Here is a 16,921-nt window from a genome sequence, read left to right as displayed (position 1 = left end):
AAGCCTCATCCAACCTGGCCCTGAACATTTCCAGGGTTGGGGCATCCAATAACTTCTCCAGGCAACCTGTTCCAGTGTTTCATTGGACGCATCTCTTGGTATCTCCTGACACCCCTTCACAGGATTTAAAAACACCCTTTGCCCGGAGGCCCTTCCCCTCTGCTCCACCATGCTGCAGCCTGGCACTCTTCAGAGAGCAAACAGTTGCCATGTTTCTCTTGGCTCCATTTAGAAAGGTCCAAATTGCTTGGAAAGCAACAGAGACACACTTCTGAAATGTCACACAGATTGCTTATTATATTATACTCACTGAAGGTGAAGGAGTCAAGGTCTGGATCATTGGGAAAACAAGCCAGCGGCATCTGTTGCCACCTCCAGACATACTTAGCAACGTGCACCTGAGTAGTGAAATGTTTTAATGAGCACTTGGCTTTCTTTTCAGAGATCTGCCCACTGAATACGACACAGTATACCCAAAGCTCCAAACAAATCACTGATGTGCTGCCACTTAAGAAGCAAGAGAACATAAACCAACTGGATGTTGTGCTTTCTGGAAAATTAACTGTACAGGCTTGGCACAGTCTGTGCGTGTAGGCTTTTAGTCTGGAAACAATAGAAATGCACTCGGCTGTATTCGGACGTGTCAGCAGTTGCGTGCACAGCCAGCAGAGCTCTTGGGAAGGGGTGTTCAGTGCACTCCAGAAGATAACGTGGCTACAGGAGCAGGATCGGTGCAGGGCCCTTTCTTAGCGTCGGCTCTCATCGCCTTCGCTCCCGCAGGCCTTGTGCTTTTTTTTTTCTTTCCTAAACATATGGCCAGTCACCGACAGTGTAAATACCCAGAAGGAAATTTGTCCAACAGCTTCTAAACTGGCTTGTGCATATTTCATGTGATATCTAATTGGTAAATATTTATAAGCACTTTGAATATTTGACATGGTGGTTTATTTAAAAATTCCCTTTCAAATCCAGCATGTAATATTACTGGCTTTCTGCCCCTCTCCTTTCTCTCACCTTCGTTTTCTTTCTATAAGCATTTTCATTTGGGGGAGTTTTCTGCTCATTTTTTCAGAATTACTTCTCCGTTGTCTTTCTTTCCTGATGCTTCTCCTCAAAAACGATAATCTAAGCAATGCAATATTTCTCTCCATGATCTATGTGTACGTGTGATGTAGATTAAATAGCAAGAGCCAAGAACTTCAAGGAAACAAAAAGAGAGGCTCTGTGCAACATGCCTGCAGCTTTCATTTGCACAGCAAATTTAATGCTACCCAGAAATGCCAGATTTACTGCCAAGAACACAGCTCCTGCGCTGCTCACAGACAGGAGGTTGGATTCTGCAGGATTGTGCCATGCAGTTAATCTGTGAATGCCCGGAGGGCACGCAGAGGCTTTCTGGTGCTGTGATAGCCCCAGTCACAGGTGCTGGACGTTCAAGTCCATTAGTTCCAGAAGTCTTAGGTTTGTGTGGAAGCCCTCAAATTCCAGAGGAGCAGATCTATAAGACAGACAATATACCATGGACAGACCCCTTGAAAAAATGGTGGCTTTAATACACAGCTCAATCATCCTGTGTCTGCTCACCTTTTCCTCCGTTTATTTGGCGAAAAAAAAAATATGTGTACTGATAAGCAGCACCGGGCTCCGTTTTTTTTTCTAGAAAAAGGTCTGCAGATGAAATCATTCTGAATCAGATCTGTGGTTATATATTCAAAGGGAAACTCCTCTGTGGCACTAGCTTTTCTGATCAGAAGTCTGAGCTTGAAGAACAGAACAATTAGTTGTATGCAAGATAGCAGTAAAAACGGTGACTCTTGGAATTATCTCTGGTTGGAATATCTGGTGACGGACTGTGGTTCCTGCCCTGCTCTCTATGGATGTTATTTGGAAGTGATTATTAGGATGGGTTTAATTAAATATCCTAAATGGTGACATATGGAGCCATTTTCATGAATACACGTGTACAGATTGTTCTGTATTCATGTGCCATGCACCGTTCTGTGGGTCTGTGGCCTCGTTTACAGTAACAACTGTGCAGTGAATAATCAACAATTACAACCAAAAAACATGCAGGTTGATTGACAAACTCATCCCACTTTGAAATTCCTGAAGCCCAAAGGAAGATTGTTTCAGTGCTTCACTGAAACACATGCTTGCAAGTATTTCATCAGCATCAGCAGGACTTAAACATAAATCCAAGTGTGTTCCTGAAGCTGGGACTGGGAAGGTAGTGTGTAACTGCATATGAAGTGGTTTGATCCTTTTACTTTCTGAACCATTGGCCTCATTCCGTTTTCTGGTGGAAGCTCATCTGCACCGAGGGGTTCGGCAAAGCTCAGACCTGCTCGTTAAATGTTGCAGCATTGAGGCCAGACTTCTCTGTGTGCCACCAGAAATGCACCTGTAGTGCTGGAATTTCAGAGGTAGGCTCCCGTGGATGAAGTTCCTTTTCAATCCTTGACTGTTACTGCTTTTTAAATAGTTTTTTTTCATTAACTAGCCAAGATAGGTTGCTGGTCCTAGTTTTTCTCATTTCACTTAACTTTTTAATCAGACTGCATCTCTCTGACCCGAAACAGCTCTTTTCTGAAGAAATCTGGGTGGTTTTGAACAGATGTGGAGACATGACAGAGTTCATTTAGAACATAATCAACAGATAATAATAGGGTACTCAGAGAAATTGCAGTGAATGACAAGTACCATCAGCCTTTTCAAAACAGCAAAATTAGACATTTTTAACTCCACATGCACAACAGTGTTAGAAGAAGCAGGAAATGACTAATTTGGAATCCTTTTATTGTGTTCTAGTTTTTAAAAAATGATATTGTAACATTCTCAAGCATTATCCTGATCCTTCTCCACTCACTGTCTCTATGGGAAATAAAATACTGTTCCATGTGTTATTTGAAGCAGACTGGCTCTCTTGTGTATTTAGCTGTATCCTTCATCTTCCTCCCCGAGGCTTGACGGCGCTCAGCTTGTCAGGATGAGGCTCTGGCATCCCTCACGTGTGATTTGTGATTTTCATTACTGTAAAGATCCATCTGTTTTATGAAACTCATACCTCTCAGACTGCTATAATGCAGTAGCTAGTCGGAGCACTCGGGAAGGTTTGGGTTAATGCCATTGCCCGTGTCTGGTTTTGCAACACTTCAGAGGACTGAGCTGGATTTTGTGTCTCCAGCCGTGAGTTTCTTGTTGTGGTGGGAGACAGGACCCCCACTTGCAGCCCACCGCCTGGCCAGGCTTGCAACCAAGGTAGTTCCACCCAGAAATATGTTCAGACCAGCAGGACCATGCAGTGCCTGGTCTGGGGGTTGAACCCAGCTGGCCGGGGCAGTGGTGGAGCGGGGACTGGCTCTTTGCACCCCAACACACAGCAGCCATCTGTGTCTCTGTCCCCTGGCAGAGTCACCAGGAGTCCTCGGAGCTCTGATTTTCAAAAACCTTAGTGTAACAAAAAAAAAAAAAAAAAGTGAAATGTGTTCTGCTGCTCCTTCACCTTTTCCTCCTGGCTCTTCTACCCATCACTAACCCTTGCCCTGGGGCTGCAGCCGTCTGTCCTATGCAAAACTGAGCCTCACCACTTCACAGCACTCCTTTGTGCAGGGTATGCAGGATCTCAGAATGCTTCCAGACGTGTGAAATACAGGCGATTTATACAGCATTGGCACATGCACCGACCCAGCTCGCACGCTGTTTGTACATCTTCTTGGCTTCCTTTTTTACCGTGCGTCATGACTCGCAATTCAATATTTTAGATGCAGGTAGGTCATTTCTGTTTGCGTCACCAAAGCTGCACTGTGCAAACCGGGGTCAGGAGAAGCCTGGCTGCTGGTCTCCTAATTTCAGCTTTTAGTAAAGAGACCTTCAATAACCTGTTCTTGCAAAGAGAAAGAGGCTGACAGGAGAGTCACTGAGTGGCTGTGTTCGTCCTCACCATCAGACCAAACAGGGTTTTCCATGCTGACTGTGAGCTTTAAGGAAGTCAGAACAAAGATGACAAATGCTTTTGTAAAAGGAATCATCAGAAGACACAGCAGGTTCAGTGATCATTGAGGCTTGTCTTAACACATGAGCAATGTCTCCTGAGAGAATTAAGCTGCCTGGCTGCAGATGGGCTAGAAGACACTTCATTTTATTTTATTTTATTTTATTTTATTTTATTTTATTTTATTTTATTTTATTTTATTTTATTCTTTATACAGTCGGTGGCTTTGGTAGACTGCGTTGCTGCTTGTGTCTACTTAAAAACTGGAGTAAATAATTTTGAACAGAAAAATCATTCACAGTCTCTTCAAATGTACAGAGCCAGTAAAAACAGGCTTGGAGAGGTGAATAAAGTTGGCTCTTGACGGAGTTCTCCAGCTGGGAGCCTGCCGTTTACAGTTGCTTTAGAAGCACTTTCCTAGTTGCTAACCAAACTGCTTTCTTTAAAGAAAGGAGAAGAGGAAAAATAATCTGAGCTAATACATACTAATCGTTCAAATGATGTGCAAATGGTGATGAGAATTGCCTAAAATGTGCTGGCTAAGAGATAAGCTTGCAAACTTTTCGAACAGTACTTAGTGAACAGTTTTAAATCTTAGCGGAGTTCTCACCCTTGTTTTGTTTAAACCTGCTGGGCTAATTAAGTGTCTCCATTACCTGTGGCAGTCAGGCATTGCATTCCCAGCCGATGTTTATTTTCAGATCCATGTGTATTTGCTGTCCTTCACAATTCCTGTAGTTACTTCTAGGCTGATATATTTTTGTTTGGACATCTTTTGTCTCAGTGAACAGACAAGCTTTCTATTTATTGCAACTCATCTTGGAATGGTGAGGGTTAAAGCATGGAATTGATTAGAGAGAAGCGCTTTGAATCCATAAAGTACAACCTGTCTTTCATTTACATTTCAGACCTTACTTCACCTCATAGTTAGTAACATTCACACTACAAACTCGATCTCCAAAAAATACTTAGGTACTAGATTCAGATGCAAACATACAATCATTTTTTGCCTGAACCTTGAGAACATCTGAGATCTTAGTGCACTAAATCAGCACGTTTATAGAAGTCTCAGTGCCCCAGTTTCTGCAACAGGGCGTGCACCTGCTCCACCAGAGATAAACATGTGCTTGTGGTTATATTATGTCTTCGTTTAATGAAGACTCGAAGTTCTTGCTGATCTCCATTTATGAACACCTGTGATAGTTTGATGGGGGGGGGTGTTCTGGCGGCAGGGGAGGGGATTTGCTCCCTGTGCCACCAGATCCGAGTCCCATCCCCCCCGGGGGGCTGAGCCAAATTGGCGCCTCTGCGAATTGCCCTATTTAAGTTGGGACAAAGGGACGGGAAAAGGGCTTTTGCCCAGGGGCGAGGAGAGAGCAGGAGGACGCTGCCCTCGCTCCCGGCTCCCGGCCGAGCGGCCGCTCGGGCCCGGGCCGGCGCCACGTGCTCAAGATGGCGCCGGGGGAGCCGTCGGGGGGGCTCGGGAATCGCCTCGCTCCCGGGGTGCCCGCCGGGCCGAGCTCCCCCAGAGAGGATTAAGAGCTAAGAGAAAACAACCACAGCGACCAGGTCAGTCAAGATGGAGCAGGAGGAGGGGTGCTGGAGCTGAGGCTTCCCTTGCAATCGGTGTGAGATGGCAGGCAGCCCCCCTGCAGCCAAGGTGTACTCGGTGGAGCAGAGACCCACTCGTGGCCCGTGGAGAAACCCACGTGGGGAAGAGATGCCTGAGCCCAGGAGAGGCCGTGGAGCAGGGCGTGCACGATGAGGTGCTGTTAATAATGGGCATGGAATGCACGACGAGGTCGTGGAGGCATCTGGGGTCCGTGGGACGGCCCCTGCTGACACGAGTGGCAGCAGCTCCCTGAGAGGCCGAGACTGGTAAAGCCCGAACTGGTGCGATCCATGGGGAAGGATTGCAATCCTACGGGCAGGGCTTACGCTGGAAAAGTTTGGGGATTTTTTTCCTCATGAGTAGGGGATCCCCTGAAGCAAGGGAAAATGGTGTAAAGACTCCTCCTCCTTTCTTAAAGGAGCGGCAGGAACAACATGGATGAACTGACCTGCACTCCCCCATTCCCTGTCCCCCTGCGCCGCTGGGGGGAAGGCAGAGCCAGGAATGGAAGGAAATAGGGGTGGGGAGGTGTTGTTTTAAGATCTGGCCTTGTTTTCTCTTTCTCCTCTCAAGTAACCGCTTTCGTTCCCTTGTGTCTCTTGTTAAGTAACTGTTAATAAATTGTTTTAAGAAGAAAGCCTGAGTCATGTTTTGCCCGGGACCATGGTTGGTGGGTGCTCCCTCTCGGTTCGTGTCTCGACCCTCAGTCCAAAAACCACGACAACACCCCAACTAGAACATGCGGTTTGATGACAGCACTCGAGGAGGGTAAGGGAAACCCAAATTTCAACCTTTTTGATAGATAAGGGGATGTCACCACTAAAATACAGGCTATTCCCCAGCTCTCCTCCTCAGCCCCTTCTCCTAAACACCCATCAGAAATGGCATCTTCCTGTTGCTGCAAAAACACTCTAATCCCAGCCCTGAAGGACTTTCTAGTTCCCTACAGTTGTTGAATTTCTCTGTTCTGAGTGAAATGGCTCTTCATAGCCTTCAGCGTACAGACAGCACAGTGAGCAAAGCTGGGACACACACATACACACGTTAGAAGCAACCTCAAACCTATGACAAAGTCATTAAACCAATTTATTTAAAAGATAATCATTAACAAAGGCATCTCAGTTCTGAAGGGGAAAAACTGTCCAGAGAAATTTAGCCACCTCTAATAACACTGTTTCATACAGTGCTGCTCTACCTAATTAATGAGTGTTTGCACAGTGCTTTGAGATCTTTGCCTAACAAGGAAGGCTAATATGTTGCTATGTGTAAACGTTAGAATTAATAATTTAGAAAATATAGGAGTACAAAGCCAGGTTACTCTTATCATTTCATCAAAGCCAGGTTTAACCATCTTCTTTTTTTGGCTGCTGGCTTAATTATATAAGCTGCTGAATTTAATTAACTCATCAAACATAATTTGAAAAGATCTCTCAAGTCAGTAAGAGCTTGTCTTCTGCTTGTTATTTCTATTTGTTGCATTGAGTATTTAATATCACCATTTTGTTAGGATATTAATGGTAGCCTTAATTGTGTTCTAATTTACTGCATTTACTCAGATAGTGGCATTTTCCTCATTTTTTTAAGTGGCAGCATGTGAAAATCAATCACAATTTAATTTAAGGCAGTGAAATGGCTTTTCTAGCTCTCTATCAAGTCAGCTGCATACTGTCTCTTTTCCCATAAGTGTGATTTGGCTTTGCAAGGTGAAATTATTTCATAGGAAACCATGTTGAGTTTCTGAAGTCCTGTTTCCTGGAGAAGTGTTATGACAAAAGTTATCCTCTGGATGCTCTTTTGGGACTGTTTAACTAAATCGTTAGGGAATAAATTTGAAACTGAGATTGGTGTTACCGCTCTGTAATTAATTTGAACACATCTGTGTGTGGTGCTCCAGCTTGTCACACCAGCCTGAAACTCCTTGAAAGTTATGAAAGAAACAATTGCTAGCAAAGAATCTAAATTGTAGAATCTGCTGTGAATTCTAAACCATTGACAGGACCTTTGTTTGGCCATCTTTTCACATTCGTAGAAGATATGCCACAGAGAGAGAGAAGAGGTTCAAGAAATTGCTTAAAATCATAATTTCTCTATAAATGATTGTTGTTCTGTAAAGCATGTTTTATTGTAATAGAAACTATGTTTCTGATATAAACATTTCTAATCAGTTTTGGAGGAGTTCCTGTATATTTATGAAAAGTTAGCTACATCTTGGGTGAAATCAAGTCCTTTCTTACTACTCCAACCAGTAGTTTTGCAGAAGTCACCTTGCTCACAACTGCTTTCTCTTGCTTTTTTTCTCTGTTTGCTTGGGGTGTGCTTTCAAGTGCATCATTAAATATCTCCTGTTTCTCTGTTTGTCCTTAGAACGACTATAGGAAGCTATCTATGCAATGCAAGGACTTTGTCGTGGGGGTGCTGGACTTGTGCAGAGACACCGAAGAAGTAGAGGCAATTCTCAACGGAGACGTGAACATACATCTGTGCCCCGAGCACCACCGGCCGAGTCTGAGCAGGATTAAACTTGCTATTAAATACGAGGTCAAAAAGGTAAGCTGTTGTTGGGGGTCCCTGGTGGATACATCTTCACATCTAAATTATGCTTCTTTGATGTTACCCGGAATAAAGGCAGATTTCAGTGGGACCAGGACTATCCCTAGAATTTTAATGTTTTATGGTCTTATTTGCATGTTTTTCACATACTTTAATGTGGAGAAGGATATTTGCAAAGGATACATTACAGAAGGTATGACATTTACTTTAAAGTGATAGGCATTAATGTATAGATGGCTCAAGGGACTGCCCACAGTGCACAGTGCTTCTTGTGCAGGTCATGACTACGAGTCTCTGGAGACTTCAGCAGGGACCAAAAGTTGTTACTGTACCAAACTGAGGGTCTTCCTTCCTGCACCGTGATTTGCATGAAGATAAGGGATGAATCTAGCAGATGCTGTGGCATCTTTGGCCACAAGTTATAAAAGCAGAGAGTTTAGTCTAGAGCCTCACCGTTTCCAAACCATCTGTCTTTCCTTCAAACTAGATCTTCTGCTTAGACTGAGGAAATAGCTAGGCTCTGCAACCTGATTGAAGTCAGCAGACCTAGTCTCACCTGTCTGCTCTCAGATGCTCCCTGACCACTTAGCTCTGATTCACATCTCATTTTAGTCTCCAAAGCCACTTGTAACTATCAAAAATGTTACCTTTTCTGTAATGTTATAGAAAGAATATACACAAAAATAACAATTTTGTCATAGTCAAGACCCTCTACTGCAGTGTGATGGGAAGTGGAATTTAAATGAAAAAAAAAAAAGTAGTTTTGTAATTTGTAAATGTAATGGTTGGATTTGATCATCTTAAAGGTCTTTTCCAACCTAAACAGTTCTATGATTCTATGGTTTTATTCAGAATGAGGTTCAAAACCTCAAAAATCAATTTCTGATTAACTTGGAATTTTTTTTTTTTTTTTTAAAGTACGTGAATGTAGATAAACATTGATTGAAAAGGGATAGATTCCCAGATTCCATTCTCATAAAGCTCCAGATTCATATTCTAAGACTTCAGATTTCCACCAAATCTATGAATCAGAAGGAAAATATACATTTTAAGGAAAAACATAAAGACCGATTGACTTGTGGTAGTATTTTAAACAAACATTCAGCTTTACGGACGTGTGTTCTGTGAATGGAAAATTTGATTCTGGCAAATCCTAGGCGTGGGTGGTCTCAATTAATTGCTCCTACAATATGCATTGATGGAAACTGGGCTGCTGTTAACGGGACTTGAAGAGCATTCCAAATTTTCAAGCTAACATCTGCTCTCTCTTTCCCCTCCCAAGCCCACCACCTGCTTCAGTTTGCCTCTTGACTGTGTTGCTGTGCTGGCTAGAGAAGGTCTTTTCCTGTTATGAAAGCCGTTAATTAAAGAGAATCTTAAAACTCTTGTTTGAAATTAATTGCTTTCATGCAGGAGCACATAGTATGGAGCCAAATATTTCCTCATAGGATGTCGTGTCCCTGCATCCTTCCATCACCAAAACTCATCATAACATCTCAGCTCACTCTTAGTTAGATGTCTTTCAACAAGCTGGGTCAAGTTTAGTTACTGAAGCTGTTGCTTTGGTAACAGGAGGCCAAACTTGCTCTGGTGGTCTTTCAGAAAATGAACTCATCTAAAAGACACTGATAGCACCTCATGATGTAATAGCCCCCGGTGACCTATGGTCTGAGAATTATCATGGAGTAGGTCAGAAATTCAAGCCTTTTCAATGTATGAAGTGTTCTGCATTATTTTGCTTGCTTAGTCTTGTAAATACTTACACAACTATTTAGATATTTGTGATCCAAGATACCATCCATCCCTTAAATACCAAGACCATTAGCTGGAGCTGAATTGCTGTTAGTTATTGTGCTGCTTTGAGCACATCCCTCCTGGCTTAGTCGGTTTCAGAGGAACATTTCCTCCATTTCTGACATTTTATATATGTGAATTATTTCCTAATGCATGAAAGTTGACCTAAAGCATCTGTGGTAGGTCATATACAGTTGATCATTTTACTTTTAAATATCTGCCTATGCCCGGAAAAGCTGAGCATCCTTTCTGGATCACAGCAACCTGTTGCTCACTGATAATAACTGTTAAATTAATTACAGAACATAAACATGAGCATTTGTCAACCTCGTATCGACTCTCAGGTTAGTGCTTTTCAGAATATTCTTTCCAGCAGGCAGTATATGTTTATGTGTAAGATGAGCATTTAACTGCTAACTCGAAAGTAAGATAGTTTCATTTGTGGGAGGCAGGGACGCATTCAGATAAATGGCTTTGGTTATTGGCAGTGACTTATGATTCTAGACTGGCATTTATTACACTTGCTGAACAAAAGATTGTGTTATGGTAACACAGTAATGATTTCTTTAAGAGACAATAGATTTCAAGCACAAGTTTTTTATCCAGCTGAGAGATATTTAAGCTTATGTATAAAAGCCCTTTGCTTTGAAAACTATTTTCATTTCAAGAAAAACCTATAACAGAGAGGGGTGAGATGGAGGGTGAGTTATTACATATATTTAATAAATCAATTCTTGGGCAGACTCTGTACATTTCAAGTCACTCTTTCAAAGCTAACGCAATGACCCACAGGCGTAAGGGAGATGGGATGTGGCATTCCAAGTGCGAAAGGCAGATGGAGAGGCAGGCACACCCAGTGACTTCCCACCTACCGGGCCAAGTCTGGGTGCTGAGATATGGGCACCTGTAGCTCACCCAGAAACAGTCCCAGGGACGTGGAGACCTTTCCATTTTTTTAACTGCACTCTAGAACTGGAACGACACAGAAATAGTTGTGTTTGCCTTTTTTTTTTTTGTCCTGGAAGTTTAGTTGGCAGGGTAGGACTAATAAAAGGACAACAGCTGTGCCTGCCACCCCTGCTACCTAGAGCTTTATCTTTAACACCAATATTCAGATGGTCAATTTTGTACTATCCAGCTCGGCAAAGCCTTTCAAGAATTCAAGATGTGGTTGCTTAAATGAGTCTAGAGCTCCTGAAGCATTTTATATTCACTCTTTCCCAAATGAAGCAAGAAGAATCTTGGACATGACAACTTTAGGGACTTCATAATGGTCTCAGAAAATAAAAGAGATGTTATTTGTTATGTTGGGTTTTTTTTAATTTAGTATCCAGACTAAATATTTGCATTCGCATCTGAATTTTAAGAAATATTAGATTTTTTTTAAAAAAAATCTATTTCTATCATCAGCTTCTTAATTCACGCTTCCATATTAGTACTCCAAGTGCCTACAGTAGGCTTTCTTTAATGAAAACTTGCAGAGAACAATTTATATTGAAAATTATTATTTAATATTCATGATTATACTTTTACAGCTGCTGATACATTCTGCATTTTATCACACTTTTATTTCAGAGTCTGGGAAAGATGTCAAGGTGTCCCATCCTCAGGCAGGAGAGCAATTGCATCTGTAGAGCTTCATCAGGCCTTTGCACAAACTTTTTAAATCTTCCTTGTTCTTTTAATTTTCTTTGTTACTTCATCATCCTCACACAGTGCAGTCTCCACAGCCACAGTGTCTTAAGAGTTGTATCTTTTTTCACTAGTAGCAGCTGGTCTACCAGCTTCTCCCATCACCTGCCCAACTCACAGCCCTCATGGAGTTGTCCTCCCCCTCAAATGCCAATGGCCACAGAGGCCAGGAGGAGGCAGAGAGAGCAGAATTTTGAAACTGAGAACCATCACATTGCATTTTAGGGATTTAAATTGACTCTGCCATCTTTTGTCTTTTTCTTTCTGTGTGGCCATCTGAAAATTTTAGGGATGCAATTGATGCTACATATACAGTTTAAATATGAAGTCCTAATTTTGGTTCCAACACAGTATATTCTTGGTCTTGAATTCAGCAATTGTGTTCCCCAAAGGTCACCCTGGTCGGAGTTAAATGCTGCATCTCCCTAGTGTGTACAGTGCACGAGGTGTCTGCATAGCAGGGAGCTCAGCCATCAATTCTGTGATAGCTTTTAGCCCAAAACACCTCGTGGCTCTGTTTTTGAAGGGCAAATTCCTGCTTGAAAACCCTCAATACCTTCTCTATGCAGTAAACCTGCGATTGGTACCTTGTCCAGGACCTAAATGATCTTTCTTTGCACTTTTTCCTTTGTGTTTCACATTAGGATTCCCTGTTATCTCAGCCCTTTGCTTCTCAAAAGAAAACAGTCCAACTGAAAGGTCATGGTTTTTTTGATTGTCATCTTTTCTTCCTAATTTACAAAATTTGAGATGAATCTTGGGAAGTCGTTCAAGAAAGCAGTAAACATTCCAGACTTCACTAGTTTTGTCTCTTTTTTTTCCCTTTTTTTTTTTTTCTGCAAAGCATGCTACCAGCAGATACGAGATGCTGGTAAAAAAGCAAGTTTAAGGCTTTAATATAAATAATTGAAGGACTTCATACAAAAGGTCATTGAAGAATTAAGAAACTGCTTGTACATATTTTGCAGCAAGGAGAAAGCTAAAATTACAGTGGTTTACAAAGTGGTCTTTAAAAACCCTGTATTACTCTAATTCTTTACCCTTCCTGAAAGAACTAAATAATCACTCTGTACCCCAGGATTCTTGGAAAACTGTGCTCAAATGTTCTCCGTTCAAGTTTTCCAGAGTAATTTCTCCCTTTAAATTAACTGTCTTAATGATTCATGATTCCTCAAAAATTGTTATAATGGGAACAGTTTGTCAAGAGCAAAACAAACAATTTGCAAACATTTGAACATTTACTAAGTCCTGGATGCTTTTCAAGAAATGGACTTTTAGCCCATGTTACAGGATTGTTGCAAATTTACTATTGTCTCCTCTGATATTATTTAGCTGTGCTTCACGCTTGTAGACTCCGGTGAAGAACTGTTTTCTTCCTCCTCCTGCTGTGCAGGGCCTTGGGCAAAGGGAGGAGAAAGGTTGGGTGCAGGAAGAGCGACAGAGCACCCAGCACCCTGTGATGCTGTAGCAAAGATGTTTGGGTGGTTTCTTTGGACGTTGTAGGAGAGGGCTGGAGAACCGTCGTGGTGTGAGAGCAAACACCGTGGAGGGATCCAGCAGCTGGTCAGTGAAATGGCAACATTAAAAGCAGTATTAAGGTGAAACAGGAATTATTTAGGTTGGGTGTTTCTGGTGGATTGCAGCCAAAAGCGGTTTGAGTTGTTAAATTGGAGTTCTGGTCCCAAGGAAAGAAAATAAAACTGATCTTGAGCTTCTTGAGCCAAGGATGCTCTCAGCTGTTCTTCATGCAGGCTTGCAACGTCTCAGTGAGGGTTTACTTCATGTTCTTGACTGAAAATGGCAGAATAATGTTTTTTCTTTTCTTGAAACCCTTAAACAATTTCATTTTCAGTCAGATACTGGAAATACAAGAGTAGCAGAGGTTTTCCCTGCGTGTGAACTCATGTTTAATCGAGCTGGAGTGTGATTTCTCTCTGTGAGAGGTATAGGTACAGAGACTGGGATAACTCTTGGACTCTTCCCTTGGACAGCCAATAGTGAGAAAATGCAGTTTATGATGTACCACAATAAAACCATTTTACTGGTGTAGATCAGCTCTGCAGAACTCTCCATATTTTCTGTTCTCATTTTTGTCTGTTCTGCAATTCTCCTTTCTTGTCATCCTTTAATGTTGGCAGGGGCTTATATGTCAACATTTACCTTTAAGTCTGAAGCTGTTGCTTCTCTGTAGGAGGTGACATTCATTCTCCTCCTTTCCCAATGTCAGAATTGTCATTGCTGTATTCTTTTAATTGCACATGTTGAATGCCCACCTCTGTTTTCTCAGCAGCTCAGTCCATAGCCATCACAAAGTCAGAGCACCTTTCCCTTTCACGAGTTTTCATTTAATTAACAGTAAGAAACACAAATTGGGTTTGAAAAAAAAAAATAAGAAGAATTAAACAGAACACCAGATGGCTGTGTAAATCCTATTTAATAGAGAGCTGGAACAGGAACTTTTCTCATAACTGTATTATTAATAATTAACATATGGAGGATGCTCTGAACAGAATACTCATGGCTACATTAGATTATAATTTTTCACTGCATCGGTCACGCGACTTATCTACTCAAGGGCATGAGAAGTCCCAGCTCTCATCAACTGCTGCAACAACCAGTGCTCCCTGTTCATTTGCTCAGAGGATGCAGTTTTACCTTGTATGATATCTTGTGCATGATATGCCTTCCAGGGTGCTTCTCAACACTGAATGGGAATCCAGATGCAGCATTTCCACCCTTGATGGGAGCTGGAGAGGTTAGTCCCTGAATGGGAAGAGAGCCAGCCCTGCTGCTGCTGAGGACACAGCTCTGCCCTCAAAATGTGCCGTAACAGACACTGCCCAAACACACCGGCTGAGGCAGAGCCCAGCTGGCACATCCTTCAGCAGGTTAACTGGAAAAACTTGGTGTTTGCAAGAGAGGCACAAGAAAATAAGCTGGACAACAGAGGGCAGGAGAAGCCCAAGGACAACGAGAAATTCTGAAACTCCTCTGGAGAGCAAGGAGTATATCTGTGCCACCTGCCATGGTGGGTAGCTATGGCCCTGAGAGCTCTGTGTGCTCCCAATTTCCAGTTATCTTGTAAATTCTGGCAATGCCATGCCCTGGGGAGGGATCGCAGCAGGGGAAAAGTGGTGAGGGCACGCCGGGGCACACCACCCACCACCTCACACACAGCCTGTGCATGAGCCTTAACACAAAAGGAAAACTACATTTCAGGAACCCAAATGAAATGTTTCAGCTCTGCAGCTTTCAGAGCTGTCTAGGTCACAGAAAATCTCTCTTGCAGCTGTTTGTCCCGCTTCGGAACAAAACGAAATTTAGGAAGTTCCTACAGGACAAACACTGATCTTTGTGTACCTCAGTGGTAGTAACGTGCACAGACGTGGCTTGAAGCAGGTCAGGGTCGTGTTCTCCCATCTAAATATGAAGCCTCAAGGAGGAGAACTCCTCGAGAAAAAAGGCTTTCAGGAAGTTGGCTTTTAAATTTTGTTTCTGCAATCACTGGTTGACTTTTTTCTAGTCTTTAGCTTCAGGCAAATCTAACTGAGGTCTTGGGGAGTCATTGGTAGCTTGGACTGTGGTGGTGGGAAGAAAAGTGTCACTTGTCTCCATCACTGGAGAACCAGTCGATAATGTATAAATATAATTTAATTTCTATGTGAGCAGGAGAGACATCGTGGTCATTCTGGACTCTTAAGTTTATCCATGTAATTTTTATATTTTAAATTGCATATTGCAGATACTTTGTCAGAGATTGGAAAGGGAAGGAGTTACTTCCCTTCCTCGCGGAAAGTGTCTCTACGTCTCTGAGTATTTCATTAGGAAGGTTTCTTCCTCCCACTAAAATCTGTGGTTCTGATGATTTCCTTTTGCCCAGATGTTTTAATTTCTTTTCTTTTCCAAGATGAATCTCATTTTGTTATTTCCTGCCCATACATCCATCCTCGCAAGGCTTGAATGAATCATTTCTTCATCCTGAGTAGTGTTTGTAATATTCCCAATTTACTGTAATATGCAGACTTAATTATTTTCATTTGCAAAGTGCCACAGGGTCTTAGAAGTCCACCAAGACATTGACAAGAGAGCATGGGAGCACATCAAATACTTTGCATGGATGCCCATCACAGATGAAAGGACTTAAAATTGCCTTTATTAATAATAAAATTCTCTCAGAAAAGAGCAATTAATGTGGCCCGCTATAAACCTGACCTTAGTTGCCCCCAATTTTGGATTCATCTATTTCCCCATAGGCAGTAGACCTGCTAGTGTGCATTTTGGACGGAAAGTCAGATGAGTACAAGCCTTCCAAAAATAATAAGATTCAGTATTTCAAATTACTGAGGGAATTTTCCTAAGCGATGTTCGAATTTGGGTGTATTGATGAAGGGTGCAGCTCTCCTACCTGGGGTTCTTGTAAGACACCTGTAGATGTCTATATTTGAGTATGTTTTTGGGAGTCTACACCTCATGGTGAGAGTGTCATCCTATGAGGGAGTATTTCTCTCCATCAGCTCTGCTGGATTGAAGTTATCTATACCAGTGGCATCTGAGCTTGAGCACCAGCCCAGCCTTCCCTCATCACAGAGCCAAGGGAAAACACTTTACTGACTCTGCTGGGGGAGGAAGAGGCTATAGCATTTTAAATTTCTCCTTCTGTGCCCACTGTGATTGGGTTTTTTTATAGATACCAAAGGGAGCTTGTTGTTTGGTAGCTTTCTATTGTGGCGTGTTTTCAGATGAATAATTAAATAACAAGGATTTCCAAGCGGTTTTGATTCTGCACAGATATGAAAACCCTGGGATGTTAGAGGCTGGGACTTCCAATTTGCGTGCTTGTTTTCAGATCAATAATTCAGCGATAAGATTTATTCATACATGTAAAAAGAAGAGAAACAAGACATAAGCAACAAACTCTTCAGAAACCATGCAGCCCACTAGAATAGGGCACTGAAGTTTGCTCAAGAGTCAACCACCTTATTCACTACGCTGTAGAATAGTGCTTAGCACAAAATAGAGCCTCTATCCTTGTCCCAGGGAAGTGCAATTATAAAGAAACTTCAAGCAGAATGAGGTTTAAACTGAACCAATTAAAAAAATTGTGTAAACTCTACGTATTCTAGTTATACACCTCCAGCAAATCAGAGTTAATTTTATATAACATGAATTGAAAATGTAACAGAACAACAAACCCCCCCCCCTCCATTCCCTCCACTACTAAGGGGATTATTAATTTTCACTCAGCACTGGAGAGCGTTTCTGCCAATAGGCGAATTGTATTT

At 42.2% G+C, this 16,921-nt stretch overlaps 1 protein-coding gene across 2 annotated transcripts in view; it reads left to right on the top strand.

Moving 5' to 3' along the window:
* The window catches only part of TRPC7 (transient receptor potential cation channel subfamily C member 7), a 71,132-nt gene that overhangs the window by 15,360 nt on the left and 38,851 nt on the right, over positions 1-16,921 (top strand). For both annotated transcript variants that reach the window (XM_086621380.1, XM_086621379.1), the window contains exon 2: positions 7,968-8,150. In XM_086621380.1, coding sequence (XP_086477506.1) covers positions 7,968-8,150 — 183 coding nt within the window. The remainder of the gene's footprint in view (positions 1-7,967; positions 8,151-16,921) is intronic.

Source organism: Tauraco erythrolophus, chromosome 16 (genome assembly GCF_009769465.1).
Source record: "Tauraco erythrolophus isolate bTauEry1 chromosome 16, bTauEry1.pri, whole genome shotgun sequence".
In the NCBI taxonomy this organism is placed as follows: domain Eukaryota; kingdom Metazoa; phylum Chordata; class Aves; order Musophagiformes; family Musophagidae; genus Tauraco; species Tauraco erythrolophus.
Note: the sequence above shows the minus strand (reverse complement) of the source record. Positions and strands in the feature narration are given on the sequence as shown.